The sequence below is a fragment of the Gadus morhua genome, chromosome 4 (assembly GCF_902167405.1).
Source record: "Gadus morhua chromosome 4, gadMor3.0, whole genome shotgun sequence".
NCBI lineage: Eukaryota > Metazoa > Chordata > Actinopteri > Gadiformes > Gadidae > Gadus > Gadus morhua.
In genome coordinates this window covers 9578153-9604176 of record NC_044051.1, presented here as the reverse complement: position 1 = coordinate 9604176, position 26024 = coordinate 9578153, and the positions used below count along the sequence as shown (strand labels likewise).

The following is a 26024-nucleotide window of genomic DNA, read 5'->3' as shown; positions in this document are numbered from 1 at the left end:
CGAGATTCAAAAATGATTAACAAATTTTGCCCCAGACAATGGAAAAAGTGTATTAATTAACACTTGTTCATAATGGCGCAGGATGATGTGCGATGAACGATGAACAACTGGCTCCCGAAGAACAGTAACTTACTTGTCAGCATTGGCAATTTCCTTCAGGGAGGGATCTCTGTATTTTCCATTCACATCCTCGCTGGCCAGTGGGTCCTAGAAGAAAGGTAGTTAGTAAGCAGACGTGAAGGGAAAAAAAAACCTGACGGCTATCCGCTTTATCAAGCAAATTTAATTGAGTGTTATTCGCTAATCAATTGGACAGTAAAGTGCATCGTACGTCGAATGCCACTTCCAATACTCTTTCACGTTGACCTTTTAAAACCCCTGGCCCAAAAACCGTCTTGGCTACGCAGTCTTGCACAGGTCAGGGAGGGGCCACTAGGGATGTGGGGGGGGGGGGGGATGCCAAATACTATTAATATCCTCTTCCTGATGAGAGCCAGTGTGTTTGGGGGTCTTCTGTGCACTTACATAATTTGACTTGAGGTCCGGATGTTCCCTGTCCACGCCGTCATCCAGGACAGACACCACCACGCCCTTCCCCGTGTAGCCCCGGCTCCAGGCCTCCTCGATGCGCATGTCGCAGGGGCAGCCCCCGGAGTCCCCGCTGCAATGCTGTGGTGGGAGACAGCAGAACAAGGTCTAGTCGGTCCCGGGCCCAAGGGTTCTGGGCATACCTGAACGTGATTCCTCACCGCCTCCCTATTCTAGAACGTCTGTCTAACGATGGGTAACACCTCCCTATTCTAGAACGTCTGTTTAACGATGGGTAACACCTCCCTATTCTAGAACGTCTGTCTAATGATGGGTAACACCTCCCTATTCTAGAACGTCTGTTTAACGATGGGTAACACCTCCCTATTCTAGAACGTCTGTCTAACGATGGGTAACACCTCCCTATTCTAGAACGTCTGTCTAACGATGGGTAACACCTCCCTATTCTAGAACGTCTGTCTAACGATGGGTAACACCTCCCTATTCTAGAACGTCTGTCTAACGATGGGTAACACCTCCCTATTCTAGAACGTCTGTCTAACGATGGGTAACACCTCCCTATTCTAGAACGTCTGTCTAATGATGGGTAACACCTCCCTATTCTAGAACGTCTGTCTAACGATGGGTAACACCTCCCTATTCTAGAACGTTTGTCTAACGATGGGTAACACCTCCCTATTCTAGAACGTCTGTCTAACGATGGGTAACACCTCCCTATTCTAGAACGTCTGTCTAATGATGGGTAACACGTCCCTATTCTAGAACGTCTGTCTAACGTTGGGTAACACCTCCCTATTCTAGAACGTCTGTCTAACGATGGGTAACACCTCCCTATTCTAGAACGTCTGTCTAACGATGGGTAACACCTCCCTATTCTAGAACGTTTGTCTAACGATGGGTAACACCTCCCTATTCTAGAACGTCTGTCTAACGATGAGTAACACCTCCCTATTCTAGAACGTCTGTCTAATGATGGGTAACACGTCCCTATTCTAGAACGTCTGTCTAACGATGGGTAACACCTCCCTATTCTAGAACGTCTGTCTAACGATGGGTAACACCTCCCTATTCTAGAACGTCTGTTTAACGATGGGTAACACCTCCCTATTCTAGAACGTCTGTCTAACGATGGGTAACACCTCCCTATTCTAGAACGTCTGTCTAATGATGGGTAACATATCCCTATTCTAGAACGTCTGTCTAATGATGGGTAACATATTCCTATTCTAGAACGTCTGTCTAACGATGCCTGATGCCTTCCTGCTGTAGAACGTGGGTCTAACGATGCCTTAACACATCCCTTCTCTAGAACTTCTATCAAGAGAAGATTACCGCAATACATAAAAGAATACGCCGAAAAGATTTGTCACATAAAAAGGTTATTTTAAATTGATGCTAGGGAGACTCCGTGGTAACAGAGCGTCCACATGGCTCATGGAGCAGGGCTCAGACGCCACTGCGCTCTCAGTGTGGGTCACAGAGTGTTTAGTGGGTCCAAACGCGTCCGACTCACGATGTACCACAGGTTGTTCCACTGGGGGTCGTTGAAGTAGAGTGCCGGAGGGCGGCTGGTGTGCGGTCCCGTGGCAGGGGTGTGTTTGGTTTTCACGTCTATGGAGTAGATGTGACTCGCCCTGGAGTTTCTCTTGGCTCTGTTGAGGACCACCTGCTGTTGAAGCCACCGCACCTGGGGAGAGACGCCGGGGTGTGTTTGATTGCATGTGCAGGGACATTGGCTTTAAGCTGAGGATATGTGAGACGTTTACCGATCACTACTTTAGTCAGGTGTGTGCTTTTGATGTTAGGGCATGGAAAGCAGGTGTGTGTATATCTGCATGAGTGAGTGTGTGTGTGTGTGTGTGTGTGTGTGTGTGTGTGTGTGTGTGTGTGTGTGTGTGTGTGTGTGTGTGTGTGTGTGTGTGTGTGTGTGTGTGTATGTGTGTGTGTGTTTGTGTGTGTGTGTGTGTGTGTGTGTGTGTGTGTGTGTGTGTGTGTGTGTGTGTGTGGGTGGGTGTGCATGTGTGAGTGTGTGTGTGTGTTGAGTGCATGTGTGTGTGAGTGTGTTTGAGTGTATTTTGGTGTGTGTGTATGCATGAGTCTTTGTATGTGTTGAGTGCATGTGTGTGTGTGTGTGTGTGTGTGTGTGTGTGTGTGTGTGTATGTGTGTGTGTGTGTGTGTGTGTGTGTGTGTGTGTGTGTGTGTGTGTGTGTGTGTGTGTGTGTGTTTGTGTGTGCATGTGCGAGGAAAGCAAAGTGTCTTGTGACTGTGTAGCAGAAGCCACTACTATTACTATACTCATACACATATAGAAGTGGGTTTCTAATAGAAGCCACTACTTTATGATTACACAAGTAGTGGCTATATGATTACAAATATTTGCACGTATTAATCGTTATTGGGAGAAGAGGGAGTGGTAATAATCCGTCATGCTGTGAATGAATTATGCAGGAATGGATATCGAGTGCACCTCAAGACATGTCCCATTGCAGCGCCCTACCTGGGTCTCCTTGGCGATGCGCTCTGACAGAATCCGGTTGGCCACCGTGGATCGGCTCGCCGTGTCGTTGTGGCGGAAACTGAAATAGTTTTCCAGATGTCCTATCTGACAGAACAAACACAAATAGGAAGACAATCTCTTTTAGAGAGAAAAAGGAAATGCTATTTGTGACGTCGCCGCCATGCTGTCATCCCCCGAATGAGTCAGCAGCCAAACGTTAAATAATGGAAAAACACCAGTTGTATTATTTATTAAAGGGGCTACCTTACACCACTGCTTGTTTTTCAGTCTGAAGCAACATGAGCCAAGAGTCCGTCCGGACTGCGTGATGGGGTGTTGTAGCGTGTGTGTGTGCGTGCGTGCGCGTACAGACACTCGTAGCACGTGCGTGCGTGCGTATGTGTGTGTGTGTGTGTGTGTGTGTGTGTGTGTGTGTGTGTGCACTCGCACACGCACCAATTGTAATGCAATGAATGCAGTCCTTAATCCAACTGATAATGATCAATATTCTAAAATGTATATTGGAAAGAGTAAGCAAGCCCTGCACAAATAATGAAAAGGGCGAATGTCTGGCCTGCTTCACTTATTAACAAAGTAATGTGTATCAGATTAACATAAAAACTTGTTAATAAAAACTAAAAACTGATAATTGGTGCTTATAGGCCTATAGGATATAGACAACATAAATTGCCCATTATTCTCAAATACTCATTTTACAGTGAACATTTATCATGAAGTCCAAAAATGGAAGGACAGCATAGGCCTATGCCTTGGCCTACTCAAAGTGTCCTTCGTCGACGTTGCAATATTATCGATTTATTCAAACATGGTGGATATATTTGAAAACTCTATTAAGTGGAGGTGTTTAACCTACCTGACCCATATTCGTGAAGCCGTGCTTCTCAGCTATCCTGTCTGCGGCGTCCCGGTGGGCCACCTTTACGGCCCAGTCATTAGTGAAGATCTTCCCGTTGCACAAGGGGAATAAAGCGACCACCAACGCTGCATACAACCCCGCCATTCCTGCCGAGTTGAGAAGTTGTCTGTTGCGTGGATTGTGGTCATTTGGGTTGTTTTTTTTTAGGTTTTTTTCCTCATCGTTTTCCCCCCGTAGATTAGTTGGCGCAGCGGCGAGCAGGCGTGCACCGAACACTTTGCAAAGACGCACCTTCATTAAGAACAAACCCGAGAGGCTCATATTTCTACTTAAATATGAGAGCGCCGGCCCGGCCACCGTGACATCCTCGCCCCTTCCCGGGGCAGCCGGTTCACCCCGTCTGGGATTGCTGGCGTGTTACCAGATGGTAAAACAAAAAGGGACGATTTTGTTCACTTTTTTATTTTTATTTTTTATTATTATTAGTCGTACATATCAAAAGACTCATCCGTTTCCTTATCTGGTGATTATTCACGGCTCTTCTGAGGGACGGGAGGTCAGAGGGGAGGCTGATCGGCGCGCTAACTGTTCCCAATGAAAGCCACTGAAAACACTCCTTATAGGCCTAAATGTTAAAACATTGAGATATTAATTAAAGCTATAACTTCGTACAAAACGTATTCAGTCTTAAATAGTATTATTTCAAATTGACAGGTAAAATATGGAGGTCATTATTTTTTAACATTTTGACATGGACGAAAGGTTTTAAAGACCGTGATGCTAAACATTATGCTAGGTTAAGTTCGAATCGACCTTTATCACGACAAAATGTCTTCACTCCTATTTTATTAGAGGTGGGAAATATTATAAAGAAAAAGATTAAATGCTGTTTTCAATCAAAGTGAACGAAAATAGGCCTATATTAGATGTAGGTCTCTATAACGGGGAAATTCTTGGTGTCACAAAGACAAGGAATTATCAGGGATATTAGATTCTGACAATTTTGCGTAAACATGCCAACCTGATTTGCACGGAAAGGATTTTGTTAGATTCAACATGAAACTGAATGGACATCTGCCACTTCACTTCTTTTTTTAAAAAAAAGTCGTAGCGCTTCCTGTGTGCAAATTGCAGTGTAGCTAATTTAATCACCATGGTTCACCCTTCCATGTTTATTTTTGCTCCATTTGGATCCACCGTGCTGGAGCTACTTATGGAAAACATCCCCAGGCGGTTCTTGATTTTGATGCACATTTTTCGAAATAACATACGGGAAAAACGTGAGAGAATAAAACAGTTATGATGGGAACTAAACAGTTACGTGAGTCTGGAGTGTTTTCTCAACGACCTGCAATTCGGTCTACAATCTTGGCTTTTTATGGAACATCTGCAGACTTTATTTCATGCTGGGGATGGTAAAGCTGAACTATTCATTACTGAGGGTCTGTTTACCGGTTTAGCAAGAATCTAGTCTTGTTAGAAACCACCTCTGAGATTTAAAAACGTTAATATTTCTATCCAAATGTCTCCAAATTGAATTGTGCAGCAGCCTAAACACACAAACACACACAGAAATATTCACACACAAAAAGACACACACACACACACACTGACAACAAGAAGATAAATATAAACGCAAAAAGTGAAAAGGAAATGCAAAAGCTCAAGTTCCTCTCTTTTTATCATCGACTCTGCTTTGGGGAAGAAAGCAACACAAAACGGATGAAAGCTGAGCAAAACAAAGGAGGAAAAGCACCTCTCTGCGAAGCCTCCCCAGCACTTTGAAGTTATCTAACATGTCCTCTGAGAGCCTGCCTCGCAAAACAGCCACACATTCCCCTGGAAGTGATCGTCAGAAACCTTCACGAGCACCTTGACTGCCTTGTGGGACCTCCACCCCCCGATCTGCCCCCCCCCCCCCCGCTCTCTGTAGAAGGGAAGAGAGGGGGTGAGAGAGAGAGATAGAGAGAGAGAGAGAGAGAGAGAGAGAGAGAGAGAGAGAGAGAGAGAGAGAGAGAGAGAGAGAGAGAGAGAGAGAGAGAGAGAGAGAGAGAGAGAGAGTGAGAGAGAGAGAGAGAGAGAGAGAGAGAGAGAGAGAGAGAGAGAGAGAGAGAGAGAGAGAGAGAGAGAGAGAGAGAGAGAGAGAAAGACGCAGAGGGAGAGAGAGGGACAGAGAGATAGAGAGAGACAGACAGACAGACAGACAGACAGAGACAGACAGACAGACAGACAGACAGACAGGCAGACAGACAGACAGACAGACAGACAGACAGACAGACAGACAGACAGACAGACAGAGGGAGAGAGTGAGCGAGACAGACAGAGAGCGAGAAAAACAGAGAGAGAGAGAGAGATAGGGAGAGAGCAAGAGAGAGAGAGAGAAAAAGAGATGAATTCCCATCTGGATGGTTGGGCAGGTACATTAGTTGGCGTGTGGGCGGACACAAGGTAATAGCAAATTGACAATAAAACAAAAAAACAAAATGAGGAACGATCAAAGTTCTAAAAGTGTAGGCAGATGAATCATGCATTTAGATTCCTCAGGACAGAGCTGTGTTCTGCACCACAGAAAGCCACCGGGATCCTAAGGGCTCTGTGTCCATCTGTATCGTGGTTTCAAGTGAGTAAACTGGTGGCCAGCAAGTAGGAAGCATAGGTGGGCGTATGCTGCAGAAGTATTGAGATGAATTTGCATGCGCTTTTTCCACCGTTACCTCTGCAAAAGTCCAACAATGGTGCCAGCAGACTGTAGATTCACTGTTGAACAGAAAGCCTCAATGTCAGGAGTTTGAGTTTTTCTGCTCTACGTAGCTATAGTCTGGGAATATATGAACAAGAATTTCCATTAGTTTCACAACAACATTCCAGTAAAGTTCCTATTAGTCAACTATGTTCCTTTTGTGCCTTCATGGACATGTCCTTAAAGACAGAGCAGGGATTTTTTTCAGAATCAAACCTAGGTCGCCATAAGTCGTGTGGCCTTTGTGGTTAGTGCAGGAGCGTATCTATGTTCCCCGGGTCCTATGTTCTCCGCTTTGTATGTGACCGGGGAACATAGGACCTGGGGAACATAGGTGATGACCCCGTTAGTGCACGAGCGATTAGCACACTAGCAGTTAGCGTGCTAGCGATTGAGCTTATTCTATGATTTCTTGTTTAGCTCTATACCTATTGCCACCTGCAGCTACAAAATGAAAACATTTTCATACACCGACAAGTCATGTTAAATATATCAAAATATATCGGAATGCATCATTGGATTTTTTTTGTTTGTTGTCAAAACGTGTGAGATGCCTTGAGAGAGCTATAGTAATATAAAATACAAAATCGACGTAAATATATCATAACCTAAGCGAATAAAAAATGTGTTACGCTCTGTCTCGTGTGAGAAACATTGTCTCCAACAATGTCTCCCCATAATGACAAATTATTCCACGATTGAACAGTGGCAAAACTCCATTACTACCAATAACAATCCTATACGGCTATGCTTTCAAAATGGAGGCGGTCATTAAGATGTGACTTCACTGTGTACAAGCTCTATATAATATTAATATTATTAATAATGTGTTACTCCTGTTAAAATAATGATACTATCAACAATAATACTAAACAGAATGTTAACAGCTCATTATTCTGTATTCATAAGTATACTGTAAGGTGTACACATCGACATGAATATTCAAAGACATTCAACAATACAAAGTCTTCCAGCACTTATTACATTCGCTACACCTCACTCCTCGCATAATAACACCACCAGCCCTGATGACGTTATACACTGGCTTCCACAGACACACACACACACACACACACACACACACACACACACACACACACACACACACACACACACACACACACACACACACACACACACACACACACACACACACACACACTCCACACACACAACGTGGAGGAATCCTCCCTACGTGCGCCCACCTCCTGACTGAGTGACTGTGAGATGACCTCCTCCATTCTAACGTGTCTACAGCATCGTAATGCGTCTACAGCAGCGCGGGCTCCATGACTCATGCCCTATTAGCTGCTGGGATGTCCCCCCCCCCCTTTGCAGCGCTGATCGCGGAGGCCCATCCGTTGTAGTCGGCGCGGATGTCGATGCGCCGACGAACGTTGTGTTTCAACATGCGCCCATTATGCACACTCGCCTGTTGACGCCCGGAGACATCGTTATTTCTCTACTCCCCTTCGTTCTGGAGGAGTCGTCGTTGTTGTTGTTGTTGTTGATGTTGTGAGCGTCAAGGCTGCTTCCGATGCTGCTTTGACTGGCATGAGTGCCATAACTTTGACCCCCGATGTTTTTTTGAAGAGACTTGAGAGGGAGGGGGGGGGGTAGTTGAGGTGAGTTTGGGTGACCCTCTTACTCCTTGATTCATCAGTTCAAGCCTCTTAACGACCTGCTCATCGCAGACACCAAGTCTTTGCCTTGCTTTGTCTCGCCATGACGACTAAGAGGGGAACCGGGGGCAGTTTGAATGGCTTCTCGCGTAAAAACCTTTCTGCTGTCTTTTCTGCGTGTGCCAGCCGACCTGAATAGTGCTGCATTGCTACTGACAAAATAGTTACCCTTTTCCATTCACCGCAGAACCCCCAACCCCCCCGCCCCCCCCCCCCCCCCCCCCATCCTCCTCCTCCATCTCTCTCACCCCCCCCCCTCCCCCTCTCTCTTCTCACTTTCTTACCCCCCCATCCTCCCCCCCCCCTCTCTCTCTCATCCACCTCTGCCTCCTGCATGCTCGCTCTCATTCTCATTCTCTCTCTCTCTCTCTCTCTCTCTCTCTCTCTCTCTCTCTCTCTCTCTCTCTCTCTCTCTCTCTCTCGCTCCCCGTCTTTATGGATTCCTAGCCCCGGATATATATTTTTTCCAGCTCCCTTTGTTCCTCATTCCAGGCTCAGGTGCTCAGTTGCTCAGATCCTCTCTCTCTCTCTCTCTCTCTCTCTCTCTCTCTCTCTCTCTCTCTCTCTCTCTCTCTCTCTCTCTCTCTCTCTCTCTCTCTCTCTCTCTCTCTCTCTCTCTCTCTCTCTCTACCACTCTGCTGCTCTGTCATCAGGGTTGCGGGCCACGCTGTAGCGTATAGGGGATTAATGACTGACAACTCCTCCATGCTGCCTGTACGCAGTGTGTAGCACGGCGCACACACACACACACGCACACGCACACACACACACACACACACACACACACACACACGCTCACACTCAGATATTCTCACACACACATTCTCACACACACACACACACACGCACAAACACACCCAGGCACACGCACACACGCACACACATTCTCACACACACACACACACGCAAACACACACATGCAGACGTGCGTACATACACACACACACACACACACACACACACACACACACACACACACACACACACACACACACACACGCAAACACTTACACACACAGACATTCCCACACTCAAGCCCACACTCACAGCCACATGCAGCGCCAGCACAAGCACACATGCACACACACATGCACACGCACACAGTGAAATGGGAGAAATACATGGTGGTGGTTGGGGGTGGGGGTAGTACATTGTATTAGTCCCACAACAATATGTTAAAAGACTTGCAGGCTTAATACTTTGCACACACACAACCAATCATGTACGGTTGTGCGTGCAGAATATCAAAGGGCTTGCTCCTGTTTTGCATGCGTGTGCTAGGAGTACGTACTCATCCGGTGTGTGTGTGTGCATTATTGTGTGTGTACTGTGTGTGCCTCTTTGGAGTTGTGAGTAGAGGGCTACTCGTAATGGCGTTTCGGTTTGCATTGGGACGCCATCAAACGCAGAGATGCGTCATTATACGTGGGGGTATCATATCATGTGTCTGTGTGTGTGCGTGTGTGAGTGTGTGTGTGTGTGTGCGTGTGCAATAGTGTGTGAGTTTGCTTGTCTATGTGTGTGTGTGTGTGTGACTGTCTTTGTGTGTGTATGTGAGTTTGCTTGTGAACGAGTGTGTTCTTGTGTGCGTGTTTTTGTGTGTAGTTAGTTGTGTGCTTGTGTGATCCTGTGTGTGCATGTGTCTGTCTGTTTGTGTGTTTGCTTGTGAATTTGTATTCAAGTGTGCGTGTTTGTGTGGTTAGTTGCTTGTGTGTGTGATCTAGTCTGTGTGTGTGTGTGTGTGTGTGTCTGTGTGTGTTTGTTTGCTTTTGATTGTCTGTCTGTGTGTGTGGGTGTGTGTCTCTGATCGTGTCCACGTGAACACACACAGATAGCCCCCGTGTACATAACAGAGGAGACAAACGTAGCAGTAATAGACCTGCGGAGCATGGCGCAGGGTATAAAGGCTATCTATCATGTGCATATGCTATCTATCTGGTATGCATGCCATCTATCAGGTACACACGCTATCTATCCACGCACAGGGGTAGGGCTGCCGCAACCCACTCCAAGTGCAACACCGTGGAACGGATCGGTAAAAACAGGCCAGGCTTTCCCCTGATGGGGGGGGGGGGGGGGACGAAAAACGATTCCTCACAATGTCCCAGAAAGGGTTCCAGTACAGAACTGCTAAAGCTCTGATACTCGTACGGCTTTGTTTGTGGAATGTGAGGAATAAGACGACAACGTCTTCTTCGACCTGTGGATGTTTAAAAAAAGAGAACTCGGAGGCAAGACTGGATCGACTCGATAGAAAGGAAACACGTCTTTCACTTCAAATGTTGCGCGTGAAGTCTGATGATTATGATTGTAGATTATGTGTGTGTCGTAACTAGGAGTGATAAATAAGGAGAGAGAGAGCTTGTTTGATGTGTTCCCTCACATGCTGTTTTAACTGTTATTTTTGTTCAACTTCAAATAAAAAATTACAAATATATTTATATATATATGAATATAAAAAGGCCTTGTCTCAAACTTCAGCCATTAGATGTCTGAGGCGGAACTTTCCGGAGACTTTGCCCCGGATTGGCACCGGGGAAGGTTGGCCCTCTCAGAGAGACATCGCCTGCATTGCTCCGTTCCACGAAGATGCACCGTTCTATCCTTTTAGAAAGCCACGGAAGATGTTTGGATTTAGCCGGGGTTGACCAGGAAGTCTCTCGTCCGGACTATTTCCGACACTCAAATTGGTCTCGAATTATGTCATAAGATCAATGGACGTTGAGCGTCTTGTTTTTTTCCCACTTCTTATGAATCAGTTTGTTGCAAAACCGAAATGACGGCACACAAAGACATTGTGGTAAAATACTTTTTTTTATAGAGCAATAATCCATATCTGAAATATAGCATCCAAGCAGAATGGCTTTTTTATTTACAGAACCACACCGCTCGTTCAATTACCTCACCCATGATCTCCCTTTATGTGTCATTTGTATTTGTGCGTGTGCGTATGTGTCTGATGTATGTGTGTGTGTGTGTGTGTGTGTGTGTGTGTGTGTGTGTGTGTGTGTGTGTGTGTGTGTGTGTGTGTGTGTGTGTGTGTGTGTATGCATGTATGAGTGTGCATGTGTGCGAGCGTGTAGCATTTGCATTTCATCATCGATTGTATTAAAACTCTTAAATACAGGTCATAATAATTGGTTTCTTTAACGTCTGGATATAAAAGCTGGTGTTCTGACCCTCATCAGTCTACTGGCAAAGACACCTCCTAGTGCACCTTTCTCTCTCTCAATCTCTCTCTCTTGCTCTCTCTCTTGATCTCACTCTCTCTCTTGATCTCGCTCTCTCTTCATCTCCCACTTACTCTCTCCTTTGCTCTATCACTCTCTTGTTCTCTCTTTCACTTGATCTCCCGTTCCCTCTCTCTCTCTTTCGCTCGCTCGATCTCTCTTTCTTGGTCTATCTCTCTGTCTCTTGTTCTTTTTCTCTTGAACCCCCCTCTCTCTCTCTCTCTCTCTCTCTCTCTCTCTCTCTCTCTCTCTCTCTCTCTCTCTCTCTCTCTCTCTCTCTCTCTCTCTCTCTCTCTCTCTCTCTCTCTCTCTCTCTCTCTCTCTCTCTCTCTCTCTCTCTCTCTCTCTCTCTCTCTCCATCCCTCTCTCTTGCTCTCCACTCTCTCTCTCTTTCTCCCCACCCTCTCTCTCTCTTTCTCTCTCCCTCCCCTCAACCCCAACCAGCGATATTCTCTTTATCTTCCCCTGCACCCGAAACTGTGATTCATATTGTGGACCTAACTTCTGGAACCATTTCACTATCAGCACTTTTCATCTCTTTGTACCAGGACTCCAAAAGAAATAAAAGAAACAAGTCAGTACTGAAAATGCAGATGATTTTTTCCCCCTTCACTCAGTAAGAACAAACATGGATGTAGAAACTCCGTTCAGTAAGAACAACATGTACGTACGTCCCGGTCAAAACAGCCTCTTTATTCCGTGACGTCCACAACTGCAGCAGTCCCGGCGCAATGAATACATAAACAACTGTCCACACTTCCACCTCTGGTGATTTTGCTTGTTGTTATTTTCCTTTCATCTTGCATTGTCTTTTTTTCTTTTTTTTTTCTGAGAGCAAAGTACACAGTGCATCACAGTACAGTACAGTATCAAAAATGGGCTTTTCCTTTAACTCCCAACCCCCGACGGTTCTCCTGCTTCTGCTCCTCCTCCACCTCTTCTTCTCCTCCTCCTCCTCCTCACCTCCACCTCCACCTCTTCCTCCTCTCCGCCCGCTCTTCCTCCTCTCCTCCGTCCCATCTCCTCCAGTCCTCCTCCTCCTCACTTCCACCACCTCACCTCCTCCCCGTCTTCCTCCTCACCTCCTCCTCCTCCTCCTCCTCTACCTCCTCCTCCTCTTCCTCCTCTACCTCCTCCTCCTCTTCCTCCTGCAGGATCACTCAGAGGAACCAGAAGCATTTCTTCCTGTGCTTCTTGCCCGACCCGGGGGCCTGCTGCTGCTGCTGCTGCTGCTGCTGCTGCTGCTGCTGCTGCTGCTGCTGCTGCTGCGCTGGCTGGGGGGAGTCCTGGCGATGGGGGGTCCCGGGCTGGGTCGGCGGGTTGGCCGTGCACTGAGGCGAGCCCTCTGGGGGGTCCCCCACCTTCCACTTCCTCACCACCTGGCCCTCCTGCAGACGGAAGTCATGCTCCACGCTGCAGAAAGAAGAGTGAGGCGGTGGAAGAGAGAGAGAGAGAGAGAGAGAGAGAGAGAGAGAGAGAGAGAGAGAGAGAGAGAGAGAGAGAGAGAGAGAGAGAGAGAGAGAGAGAGAGAGATGGATCAACCGGGAGGGAGAGAGAGAGAGAGAGAGAGAGAGAGAGAGAGAGAGAGAGAGAGAGAGACAGAGAGAGAGATGGAACAACAGAGAGGAAGAGACTGTAGTTAGTGGTGACATCCTCTAAACCAGAGGATCTTCTATATAATGCATCAGCATCTAAAACTTGCTCGAGTCCAAGAAGTCTGTTTTATAGATTTAAACCGTCATCACAGTCACACTCTCAAAGTTATTCACAGGCTCCACATTACACAACAGAACCCTGACCGTCGGCCCTCCAAAGGGGCAAATAAAACGACCAAACTCCAATCCAAGGGAAGGAAACCTTGAGAAGGAACAGATGAAAGGGACTCCAAGGAACATTGACTGGTGCAAAAAAGAAGTGCAGAATACGCAGAGCTATAACGGTGAGCGAAACAACAAAGCAGTGACAAAAGGTTGGAAGCCGAAAATAAAGGCAACATAGCTGCTTGAAAAACAGTCTGACGACAACAGACAAAACCGAGAGAAGCCTTTAAAAACTAATCCCAAAGAGAGGAAAGGCCACACCACACCGCAGTGCCGGAACGGCGTGTGTCGAAACCGCCGAGAGAAGAAACGAAACTGCACACACCGGGAGTATTTTTTTAATGCCCCCGTCGACGCCTTGACACCGACGCTAAAGTCAGCACGGTTCATTGTCACTTACATAATGCGACTCGAGTGCACTCGCGGGGAAATTGAATAAACAGATGAGCACTTAAGATCATGTAACACACACACACACACAAAGAAAAAAGGGAAACATTTCAGCATGGGTGCTGAATTAAAGCGCTCGTCAGCGGTCGATGTGCCGGCTGAGCGTTTCCCGGGCGTGGACAACCATTCTTCCGTCTCTTCTCTGTTTGGAATGTGTGACTCGGTTCTGCTGCACTGCCTGCTGATTATGCAGTGTCCTACTTAGGGGGGGGGGGGGGGGGGTGGTGTTCCTCCACTACCCCACCACCGGGGTCGGGAAAACTGAGTCTCCCGTCCCCGTCCCCGTCCGGGGATAGGAGCGTCGGGATAGGGAGGGATGCTTGGGGAGTGAGGGAGAGAGAGGGGGAGAGGGAGGGAGAGAGAGAGAGAGAGAGAGAGAGAGAGAGAGGTGCCCAGGCATCAGGGCCTGGGATGAGTGTGTTTCTGTGTGTGTGTGTGTGTGTGTGTGTGTGTGTGTGTGTGTGTGTGTGTGTGTGTGTGTGTGTGTGTGTGTGTGTGTGTGTGTGTGTGTGTGTGTGTGCGCAGGCGTGTGTATGCACCCATCTGTGTTTGCGTGAGTGTGTGTTTGTGTGTTGGAGTGTGAATGCGTGGCTGAGTGTGTGTGTGTTTTCAGGCAGAACCATGAGGTGGGTGCAGAGCAGGATAGGGGTGGAGGGGGGGGGGGGGTGCAGAGCAGGATCGTGGGTGGGGGGGTACTTCCACTCTGTTGTTCACGCTAACAAACCACTTGAGTTTGATCTGTTCTGCCTTAGCTCTTGTTACGAGAACATCGCACATCTCTACCTCCTGGCAAGAACGCACACATACTCATGCACGCACACACACACGCACACACACACACACACACACGCACGCATATGCACACAAACGGTAAAAAGTCAGTGGGAACAAAAAGCACCAGGGAGCAATTATTCCTCTTTCCTTTCCTCCTCTTCCTATTCATCATCGTCAACTCGTCGTTGTCGTCCTCTCCTTCTCCTTCTTTTCCTTATTCTTCTCCTTCTTCTTATTCTTCTTCCTTTTTCTCTTCCTCTCCTTCTTCTCCTCCTCCTTTTTATTCTTCTTCTCCTCCTCCTCCATCTCCCCCTTCTAATTCTTATTCTCCTTCTGCTTCTTGTTATTGTCCTCCTCCTGCTCTTCCTCATTATTCCTCATTCTTCTTCTTCTTCTTCTTCTTCTTCTTCTTCTTCTTCTTCTTCTTCTTCTTCTTCTTCTTCGCCTTCTTCGCCTTCTTCCTCATCTTGAATATTTCTGGAAAAGTCTGGATGAAAGCCAAGCAGCCATAGCTAAACCTGGGTGTGGAGGTGGGGGTGGGGATGGTGATGGTGGGGATGTTGATGGGTGGGTGTGGGTTTGGTGGAGGTTCGGGTCGTCAAAGTAGATCAAATTTGATTTGATGGATGCCGAGCGACGGAGTCACTAGCTGTTATTCTAAACCCATAGGGCAATGAACTCCCACTCCGTCCCACCTCCATCTGCGGAGCTCCCTGTAGAGGCCCCCCTTACCCTCACCTCTGGTTCCTGCGGCCCCTTTGGGGCCCCGTGCGATTGAGGCACTGTGACAAGTACCTTCGGGTCCTTAAGAGACCAAACATTGGCAGACAGAGGAGGAAGCACTGGGAACATAACACGATTTGTCCCAACTGCCCAATGGACAAAGTGTTATTGAGCGGCTTGAACCAACAACCACCTGTGTGCAAACTCAGTGGTCAATAGGTAAATCCAATTGGCTCTTTTTGAATACACTAAGGGGAACAACGGCCGATAAAAAGGTACAAAAGTGGGTTTTGTGCTAATCACAGTCGACGTAGAGTGTGACTTTGATTCTAATTCCGACTAAATGACCTGTTGCTATATATAAGTCTATGTTAACAATAGTGTATTTTTGTTTATAAACAGAATGGTTTTATGCAGTTTGTGGGCAAATGGGAATGCACTTAGTACTTAGTGTCAGGCACTTGCCTACAATATATCTCAGCCCAAAGCACCCTTGAAATGAGTCGATGTGGGTTCCGGTTAACTATAGCCTTTTACTCTGGCTAAACAAAAGAGAAAGTTTTCTGAGTGCACAGATTGGAACAAAAAGTCTGTAGAAATGTCACACTATCTTTTAGCTGAACTGGGAGAAACCTTTTGCTGACATACGATACAAAGTGCAGAGCTCTAAACCACAAACTCAATAGCAACACAAGTTGAATTAAAAGCTGTGATGGGAATTATTGCACTGCGGTGAGCTTCTGTCTCTGAGACAGTGTTCTGCTATATTGCGCTTTATTAGAACGGCAGTACTGCACAAAGTAACTTCTAATCAAATGTGGCAATATCTTTCTGTGTGTGTTTGCGTGCGCGTGTGTGTGTGTGCGTGTGTGTGTGTATGTGCTTCAGTGTGTGAGTGTTTTCAGGCAGAACCATGAGGTGGGTGTAGAGGTTTGCAAAGATGTATGTGGATCGATTTTTGAAGCCATAGAACGACAACGCAATAGTATAATAGTTATCTCACATGATCCAATAGTTTGAATCTTTACTTTTACTTTTCTTTTGGGTTCCAAGCAAGATTGTTCGCAAAACAATGCAGGGGGGACCTCCCCCAAACACCATCAACTACTTTAATCTCAGGGTCACTCATTACAACTGCTGCCTTAAAACACATACATAAAAACACATACAAAAACAAGAAGGCTCATTAGCATTAAGGTTCTGACCCAGCAATGTTATGTAATTTCACTGCAATTTGGGTGATTTATATTAAAAACAACCACAATGAAATGTTGTATAGCAAATGTTATTGTAAAAAAGGGGTTACTTCACTGAGGAAAGAAGGAAACAAGAAGAACATTTGACTGTATTACTACGTTACTATTTAGAATAAGCTTTAATCCTAAACAGACTTACAGTGGCTGAAGATAAATGAGAAGGGAGGCGACCACAGGTATACTGCAGATATTTGTCTGGAAGTCATACAGTGTAACCCTGAGACAATCCTGCCCCTATCTTAAAAACACCATACAATGTCCTATGTCGAATGTAATCCCAAGCAAGTTCTGTTCCTGTTTTGTGTTTTTCGATTGATGGTCATGATGACTGAATGAATCCATTGCTCTTTGTTCCCACCCAATCTTCTTGGGTCCTCCCAGACAAGAAAAGTACTAAAAACCTAAAATAACCCAGTGGCTAAATCTCGCCAAGCCCCTCGAATGTACAAATGAGTCTCTGGTACGTAGAGCCAAAAGGCCGAGCTTCACCCATTAACATGAATTAGTCAAGTAAGTTAACTTTTTAATAATCTCCACGGGGGGGAGACAATTACCTCTGCTCTGCTTTCAACACGTGTGTTGGTCGGCGGCCACAGCTCTGCGCCCTGGGGAGCCACTCCCCCCCCCCCCCCCCCCCCCCCCCTGCTTTTTAATTATCACACCTCAGCCCCTGGACGCCTGACCCCCATGAAGGGCCGGTCCATCCCACTTTACTTCCCCGTCGTCGAGAGGGCCGTGGCGCAGCATCAGCAGTCTGCCGGGCGGCGCTCCGAGCGGAGCGGCGTACCCGCGGGGGGACTGCAGGGCGCTTGCTCTCGATTTAAAGCAGCAGTAGGTATGATTTGAGATTGATGAGACAGAGCAGAAAAAGGGGCAAAATAACCCCCCCCCCAAAAAACGTTCCTTTCCCTTTATGTTCGCTTCCTTCCTACTTTTCTATCTGTGGTAGAGCTATTACAACGCGGTGTGGGACCGTGCGATTGACAAGGCAAGATGGATGCCCCAAAAACAATCACGGAAGAGGTGGCCCGATTGGTCAGAAATGAGGTGGGAGGGGTCTAAAATCAAAATTGCCTCATTCAGAGGCAGGCTTGCACTCAACTAGAAAAGATATTCTCACATAGCATTTCATTCACTAATAGCTAATGGATGACTATTGCATTTTATATAGCCCTTAAATCTTAACTACAGCAACTCTAATTCACCTACTGCGGAATGTACAATTGCTTTAATCATTCACTTAATATTTAAGTGAATATCTCAATTGTTATCAATGATACAAGCATTTGGTAACAGGCAGATATGTGCCATCCTTATTATTTCTAAAGTGAGTTGATGGTAAAATAACTACTCATTTACAGGCAACCAGTAAAAAACTTCCAGACTTCACCAGCTAATATTTTCCTACCAGACGACATAGTTCAAAGAGCCCAAGAGGATAAATACGTTTCTGATTAAGAAGAGCAATTTGACTTTGATGAACAGAAATCACTGTGTGATTACGGGACATGGAGTTCAGAGAGTGATCTTTGACATTGTCATTGTCAGACACTGATTAAAAGTTACTTCCATCGATGGTGTTCGACTGATTAGGTTGTGCTACTTAAGTTCCCGACAAAATGTTCAGAGAGTCCCCTGAACATCTGTGCAGCCACACTTTTCTGTGCCAAAGAAAACATGAAACAAAGCACTGGTAATCGGGTCACTCCGATTCCCAGAAAGAAAAAAATGTAAGTGCCTAAAGTGGAGTTACCAAAAATATATACATATTTATATTCCGGGCAGACAGTGTTGAGTAAGCAGTATTTCCCCTGGCTTCTATTTATTTTTGGTAGTTAAGGAAACAGATTGTCATTGATTATTTTTCCTATTATAAAGTGAATCCTCTCAGGACCGGATGATTTTCTTTCATCCAGACCAGCCAGCTGTCCATTTGTGGTAGAAATCTGTGTTTATTATTGGCGCGCTATCATATCCAAATCTCTGTGTGGAACACGGCCCATTGTCTAGTGCTCGGTTTGGAAGAGTGCAGACAAGTGTAGGCTAGCTCTGATTACATAAGCAGATACAGCACTGGCAGCCGGATATTTAACTATAATCAGAGAATAACAGCGAGTTATACAGTAAGAACTAAAAAATCTAAAGAAAGAACCGGTGTCTAAAGGAAAGAGAAGTATATCATAAATGTACCTCATAGTCATAGTTATCAACCTGCATATTCATCAGTGCATCCGATTCAGGTTTAAGATCTGAACATCAGGTCATTTTGTGTAATATGTTAAATGTTTGGCTAAAAGGTATTTATCTAAGAATGTCCTATCAGGATTATAAGAGGTGATGAAAAAGTATGACAAGTCTACCTACTAATATAAACAAGGGAAATGGTTTACCTGGAATTAATCTTTCCCTATCAACAATTCAGAGAAACATGTCAACACACACACATAATGAATTCTTTGTTCAAATATTTGTGTTGTGAATATATCACCGTGCTTCAAATTGATGAATTATAAAAGGTTGGGAAAGTTTATTGAGAAGGAAGCAAAACAATAAATACCTGCTGGGAAATGCTTTTATAAATCATTTCAACAATAAATATGTTGAAACAAACAGCACACAAAACACATTTCTCTCCTTGAAAAACCACACCAATTATGTAGACGGGTGAGCACTTTATATTCCAACGGTGTGATCCTAACCATTCCGCTGCAGTACTAATTACGTTAGCATCATCGTTATTACTATTGATGAATAATAAATGAAGTAAAAAAAAAAAAAAAAAAGACTTATTCCATTACTCTCTGGCTAAAAAAGATCAGTATTAGATTACTAATGTAATCGTCCAAACCACAACAGGGACCACTACAGATATGTTTGTTGTGTATTCCAGTGATCTGCTTCCTAGTCGTCTCTTGATTTGTTAGTGGTTCACAATGCGGACGTACGCGGGATGATGCATCTCTCAGCAGATGGAGCCTCGGTGTGGATCTCTGTGTTGAGCCCTGTGTGAGCTCGGTGTTAGTTCGGGGGTCTGACGTGACGATGGGTGTGACACCGGTTGTATTGGTATTTATGTGACACCTCGAGAAGAGTCCACATTAGAAGAGGCTTGGTAGATCGGCGTGCTCTCTCTCCCTCTCTCCCTCTCTCCCTCTCTCTCTCTCTCTCTCTCTCTCTCTCTCTCTCTCTCTCTCTCTCTCTCTCTCTCTCTCTCTCTCCCTCTCCCTCTCTCTCTCTCTCTCTCTCTCGTCTTCTTCCCGGTTTCTAAGATGCAGCGGCAACGCAGACCATCTGGTGCACACTATTGGCATGGTTCACAATCTGTGATTATTGCCAAACAGCATAGGCACAAGGACTTTCTCTCTCTCGCACTCTCTCTCAGTCGCCCTCTCCCTCATTATCTCTATCTCTTGCTCTCTCTCTCTCTCGCTCTCTCTGTCAGTGACTCTCCCTCTCTCACTCACTCTCTCATTCTTGCTGTGTCTCTCTCGCTTCTTTTCTCTCTCTCGATCTCTCTTCTGTTTGTCTCTGCCTTGTTCACAGCCTCGCCTTTCTTTTGAACAAACCAACTCAATCAAATAAGCACACACACACACACACACACACACACACACACACACACACACACACACACACACACACACACACACACACACACACACACACACACACACACACACACACACATTTTCCTACATTGAGTTACATTATAGATTCAACAGCGGAGGTAAACCAAACATGACTGAGTATTCCTAAAATGAAATACTGAATATTACGAGAAGGTTTAGAAAGTATGATTAAATAATCTAAAATTGTTCAATAGTTTCTATATTGTCAACCTTGTTTTTTCTCATCTCAGAACATGAACGACTGGAACCCATTTTGGATCCTCCTCCTCCTACTCGTCCTTCCTGCTCCTCTACCTCTCCGAGTTACCACTCGTCATTAAATGCCTTATTCATTTCATCCCTTCAAACATTTCTTCCATGATACCATCTCTCACACGATTGATATGATCATGTTGCAATGATTAAATCTCAGTTGTAGGTTAACAAGTAAACATCCTTCTTCATTTGACTTCTACATTTTGGCGTACGTGTGTGTGTATGCCGGTGCGTGTGTGTGTGTGTGCGTGTGTGTGTGTGTGTGTGTGTGTGTGTGTGTGTCTGTGTGTGTGTGTGCATGTGCACGCACGCATGTTGTGTGTGTGTGTGTGGTGCCTGTTGATGATCATTATTGTCTTTCACGTGAAGAGGAGTCTCCCTACAGGGGTCTGGCCCTCCCAGGTATCAACCTGCATACACACACACACACACACACACACACACACACACACACACACACACACACACACACACACACACACACACACACACACACACACACACAGACAAAGACACGCACAGACAGACACACACCCACTCAGGTGGTAACATCTTGACAGGGTTGTTAGCCAAAGGTCACTGTGGTGAAAATGACAAATTGTTCTTTAGGAAAATCGAAAACGACATGTTTGTTTCCCGTTCTATTCATAGCCCTGCTGTGATTCTCTCTCCCACACACACAACATAAGTGCATTTACTGTCACGGTGAACTGCTTTTGTTTTGTGTTTGAAATCGAAACAAACAACGCACAACAATTGTGCAAGGAGGATTGGTTTAAACATTCTGTCTGCTCCGTGTGATTCTCAGTCCCGCACTACTTCTCACGGAGACAACAGAGACTCGTCCATATTTAATGAAGGACAGCTCCGCCGCCGCACCACACACAAACACACACAGACACACACACACACACACACACACACACACACACACAGACAGACAGACAGACAGACGGAGAGACAGACAGACACACACAAAAACACCCACACCGACACGCACACACGAAACCCCGACACCGACACCGACACACACACCCACACACACAGTGGGGCACGGCAGTGGGATAACTTTAGAACGTGTTTCCGTTGACCTCAAACGCGCCGTGTTCCCGCCATCCTGGGTGGATTGCTTCCTTTATTTTTCTTTCTTGCGCATCATCTGAGGAGACTTGTCTTATTATGCAGCGGTACGGCAGAGATGTATTTTAGCATGCCCCCTCCAGACACATTTGAATAGGTTGTGAGCATTGCAGATGTTGGTTCCCCCCCCCCCCCCACCGCGTTCCTGTTGTGGGCTGCTTTAATTTGTCCCCCAAAAAGAAGTGAAAAAATAATAATGAGACCCCCCCCACGAACCCCCTCTTCCTCCGCCACCTACATCGCCTCCCCCCTCTACCTGCCGACCCCCCCCCCCCCGGCCCCCCGCCCTTATCTCTGCCACGCTCCCCAGCTCTCTCTGTTCTGCACCGTTTCTCTCAGCGTTTGTTTGGTTCGCTTGGCGCTCCCGCCGCCCCGCCCCAGCCCTCCTTAGGTGTGAAATGTGTTTGTATTCTGAGAGGGGTGTGTGCGTGTGTTTGTGTGGGGGGGGGAGGGGTTAAGTGTGTGTGTGTGCGTGTGTGTGTGTGTTATCGGGTTTGCGTCTGTCTCTGTGTGTGTGAGTGTGTGTGTGTGTGTGTGTGTGTGTGTGTGTGTGTGTGTGTGTGTGTGTGTGTGTGTGTGTGTGTGTGTGTGTGTGTGTGTGTGTGTGTGTGGTAGAGGGTTTGCGTCTGTCTGTGTGTGTGTGTGTGTGTGTGCGTGCGTGCATGTTTGAATCTGAGTTATTTGTGAGGTGGGATGTTTACGCAACCAAAATCAACCGCCAGATTTCAGCCATCTCTGAGTGGGCTGCAGATCTACTCTATGCATCGTCGTTTTTGAGCGTGGATTGAATGCGTGTGGCGGTCTCGGAGGTCAAGGGGTCAAGCTGGTGGTGGCGGAGGAGGTGGGGGTGGAGGTGGAGGTGGTACGCGGTGTGACGGGGGGGTGATGGGGCCGGTTAGGGGGGGAAACGACCTCTTGGTGTCCTTCACCGTGGACCCGCCGCTACAGCCACGCGAGCGCAGAGGTCAGTGGAAGTGTGAACGCCGGTCCTCTGCTGCGCAATGCACCCCGCGGTGAACGGAGATAGCACTCTTTGATCGCTCCCTCTCTCTCTGTCTGTCTCTGTCTACCTCTCTCATTCTCTCTCTGTCTCTCTCTCTCTCTCTCTGCCCCCCTCACTTTTTACCTCTCTCTCTCTCCCTCTCTTTCCCTACCTCTCTCGTTGTCTCTCTGCCTTGTGTGCTGCGTCCCTCTGGGAGTTTAATGTTCCTTTCTTTTCCCTCCATCCTTGTTTGCCTCCGACCGTGCTCACAGACCGACGGCAGTGGGAGATACTAGAATGCAGTTTGGAATGCACCCCATGTTGTTTTCTGAGGAGAAGCGAATGATCACAATTAAAAGCAATCAAATGCCTTCGGACGAAGGCATTTGATTGCTTTTAATTCTGATCTCTCGCTTCTCCTCGGGAAACAACATGGACAGAGAGAGAGAGAGAGAGAAGGAGAGAGAGGGAGAGAGAGAGAAGGAGAGAGAGGGAGAGAGAGAGAAAGGAAGAGAGACAGACAGAGAGAGAGAGGGAGAGAGAGAGGAAGAGAGAGAGAGAGAGAGAGAGAGAGAGAGAGAGAGAGAGAGAGAGAGAGAGAGAGAGAGAGAGAGAGAGAGAGAGAGAGAGAGAAAAAGAAAGGTAGAGAAAGAGGTAGAGACAGAGAGAGAGAGGAAGAGGGAAAAAAAAAGCAATCAAATGCCTCCCCCAAAATAAAAGGAAAAAGGAACAAGATATCCTTTATGGTCTCAGAGGCCATCCCGGGTCCCCCTCTCTTCTCTGGGACGGGATGCTCTGTCTTCAGAACATCCTTCACCAAGGGCACGCCTGCAGAGACGGGTTCCCTATCCCCCTTCAACCCAAATTATTACTTTTTAAAATCTTTTAGAGGGGGGGGGGGGGGGGGGGGGGGCGTTGATATCAATATTTAATGCGGATGAATATTTCACCGAACATTGGAGTTGAGGCTCTGGAGAAAGAAAGAATAGAATGAAAGGTTCGGAGAAGGAGTAAGTGATAAGAGAGTCGGATGCGGAACTGTAATGTAGATGTGTGAAGAAAAGCAGTATGGAGATATTGACATGCAGGCATCGTCCCACTTTCCTATTTGCTGAACTGCAGTTCAGCAGCCCTCTCTCTCCCTCTCTCTCGCTCTCTCCATCGTGCTGTATTCCTCTCTGTCTCTCTTACTCTCTTACAGCGTGTCTTTCTCCATTATCGTTCTTCCTTTCGATCGTTTTTCACTCTCTTTCTTCCTTTCTTTCCCTCTATCGCTCTCTCTCGCCCTCCCTTTCTCCACTCTCGCCTGTCTCTCTCTCTTCAGTCCTGATTTTCTATCATTTTTCTCTCTCTCCCTCTCTATCGCTCTCTCCCCCCCACCCTTTCTTCACTCTGGGCCTGTCTGTCCCACTCTTCACCCCATCTGTTATTCTCTCTCTCCCTCTCTCTCCAGGGCCAGCCAGGTCTTCCTCGTTCCGTCCCACTCATCGTGCCCTATTGGCTCCTGCTCCCCTCCCCTACCCTTCCTGGGTGGGTGGGTAGAGGAACAGTCAGCCCGGAGAGATCTCTGCCTGTCATACAACGTTGGTGTCAGAGAACGCGTGCGTCAGAAAGCGCTGATTCACCATGGTGTGTGTGTGTGTGTGAGAGAGAGAGAGAGAGAGAGAGAGAGAGAGAGAGAGAGAGAGAGAGAGAGAGAGAGAGAGAGAGAGAGAGGGAGAGAGAGAGAGAGGTGTGTGTGTGAGAGAGAGAGAGAGAGAGAGAGAGAGAGAGAGAGAGAGAGAGAGAGAGAGAGAGAGAGAGAGAGGTGTGTGTGTGTGTGTGTGTGTGTGTGTGTGTGTGTGTGTGTGTGTGTGTGTGTGTGTGTGTGTGTGTGTGTGTGTGTGTGTGTGTGTGTGTGTGTGTGTGTGTGTGTGTGTGTGTGTGTGTGAGCGAGAGAGAGAGGGAGGTGTGTGTGAGTGTGTGTGTACTCATAGTAATGTGTGTGTGTGTGTGTGTGTGTGTGTGTGTGTGTGTGTGTGTGTGTGTGTGTGTGTGTGTGTGTGTGTGTGTGTGTGTGTGTGTGTGGAGCGAATGGGGGTTGTGATGAGCTGGAACTGTAGGCGCTGTCACAAAAAGTTCAGTTCAAGCTCCCTGGGTGATCCTGTGACTCTGCCTAGACCTCAGTAGCAGGTTCCTCCGCTGGACTACACGCCCACACGGACCTTCAGAGTAGCACACTCTGGGGCGAACGCAACGCAAGCCAAGTCTAGCAGGGGGAACCGGAAGATCCTGTAGTCGTTCGATCGATCACATTACGTTACATGTGATCGGCTCGGACCAGAAGAGATCAGAGTAGAATAGATTAGAATAGAATAAAGTCAAATATAAAAGTCTCACATTTATTAGACTAGTATAGCAGAAAATATTAGAATGTAATAGATTAGATAACATTGACCAGCCGCTGAGCGAAGGCAAATGGGAATGAATCACCATACCACTGCAAAGAGCCTTCCCCAAACGAGTTTTAACCAATGATTTATTTCCGTTATCCCGCTTCTATCCCCTCTCTCAGACGAAAAGGGTGTGTCAGGGGCCCCTCCGGGATTGAGTAGATATTGTAATATCAAACAAAGACAGCGGCAAGAGAGCGCGAGCACCTGAATGCTCAGCTGATCACAACGCTGTCTGCCGCTACATGACTTCCTCCTCCGATCTCCCCCGTTGAACCCTGCTCAGCACACACGCCACTTAGCAAAACACATAATGGAGGAATGCTTTTCCACACGGCAGCTCATTAAGGCCGGGCTAGCACGGCGCAGCTATACACGCACCCCGTCTCGTGTTATTAATATGCAGGTTATGTACCGGTGGCTTGGCAAGGACGGAATAATATGACATGAACGCATCCGTTTTAACTCTACTAAGACGCTTAAAAGTTGCAGTGGTTTGTTAATGAGGCCCGGTTTAGTACAAAGCGTTTGGTTTGCTGTAGCCACTGGTGCTCACATTTGCATGGCTTAAAGTTTCATTAGCATTTTGTGTACAAGAAGTTATGCCAGTCCTGAGATTTTCGGGACATCATATTTGAACTTTCTTGAAGGCAAACACATCATTAAAAGTGGAGGTTGTCCATCTTATACGAGAAGGGTTGTACAAATTCACACAAATTAAATGATATGACGGTTTGGAGAGAGCTAAATAGTAGTGATGTAGTTGGTTGTCAGGTTCATGTGTCAATGTCTGTACACATAATAATAATTGATAACACAGTGGTGTATTATTAACATCAAACAGACACACACACAAATACTCACACCTGCAGACAAAAAGCTCCCAAAAATATCTGAGCAGTGTGTGTGTGGGTGTGTGGGTCTATGTAGTTCATATGTAACTGTGTTTAGGTGTGTGTGTGTGTGTGTGTGTGTGTGTGTGTGTGT

General features: G+C 46.6%; 2 protein-coding genes across 2 annotated transcripts in view; both read right to left on the bottom strand.

Moving 5' to 3' along the window:
- pcsk5a (proprotein convertase subtilisin/kexin type 5a) overlaps window positions 1-4068 on the bottom strand; it is a 37321-nt gene extending 33253 nt beyond the window's left edge. Inside the window, exons 1-5 of the mRNA XM_030355691.1 lie at window positions 3922-4068; window positions 3048-3152; window positions 2063-2236; window positions 526-669; window positions 134-207 (exon numbers count right to left, since the gene is read on the bottom strand). Coding sequence (XP_030211551.1) covers window positions 134-207; window positions 526-669; window positions 2063-2236; window positions 3048-3152; window positions 3922-4068 — 644 coding nt within the window. The remainder of the gene's footprint in view (window positions 1-133; window positions 208-525; window positions 670-2062; window positions 2237-3047; window positions 3153-3921) is intronic.
- An 8628-nt stretch (window positions 4069-12696) lies between these two features.
- The window catches only part of LOC115542503 (mucin-2), a 32993-nt gene continuing 19665 nt past the window's right edge, over window positions 12697-26024 (bottom strand). The window contains exon 4 of the mRNA XM_030354780.1: window positions 12697-12989. Within this exon, the coding sequence (XP_030210640.1) occupies window positions 12737-12989 (253 nt within the window). The 3' untranslated portion in view covers window positions 12697-12736. The remainder of the gene's footprint in view (window positions 12990-26024) is intronic.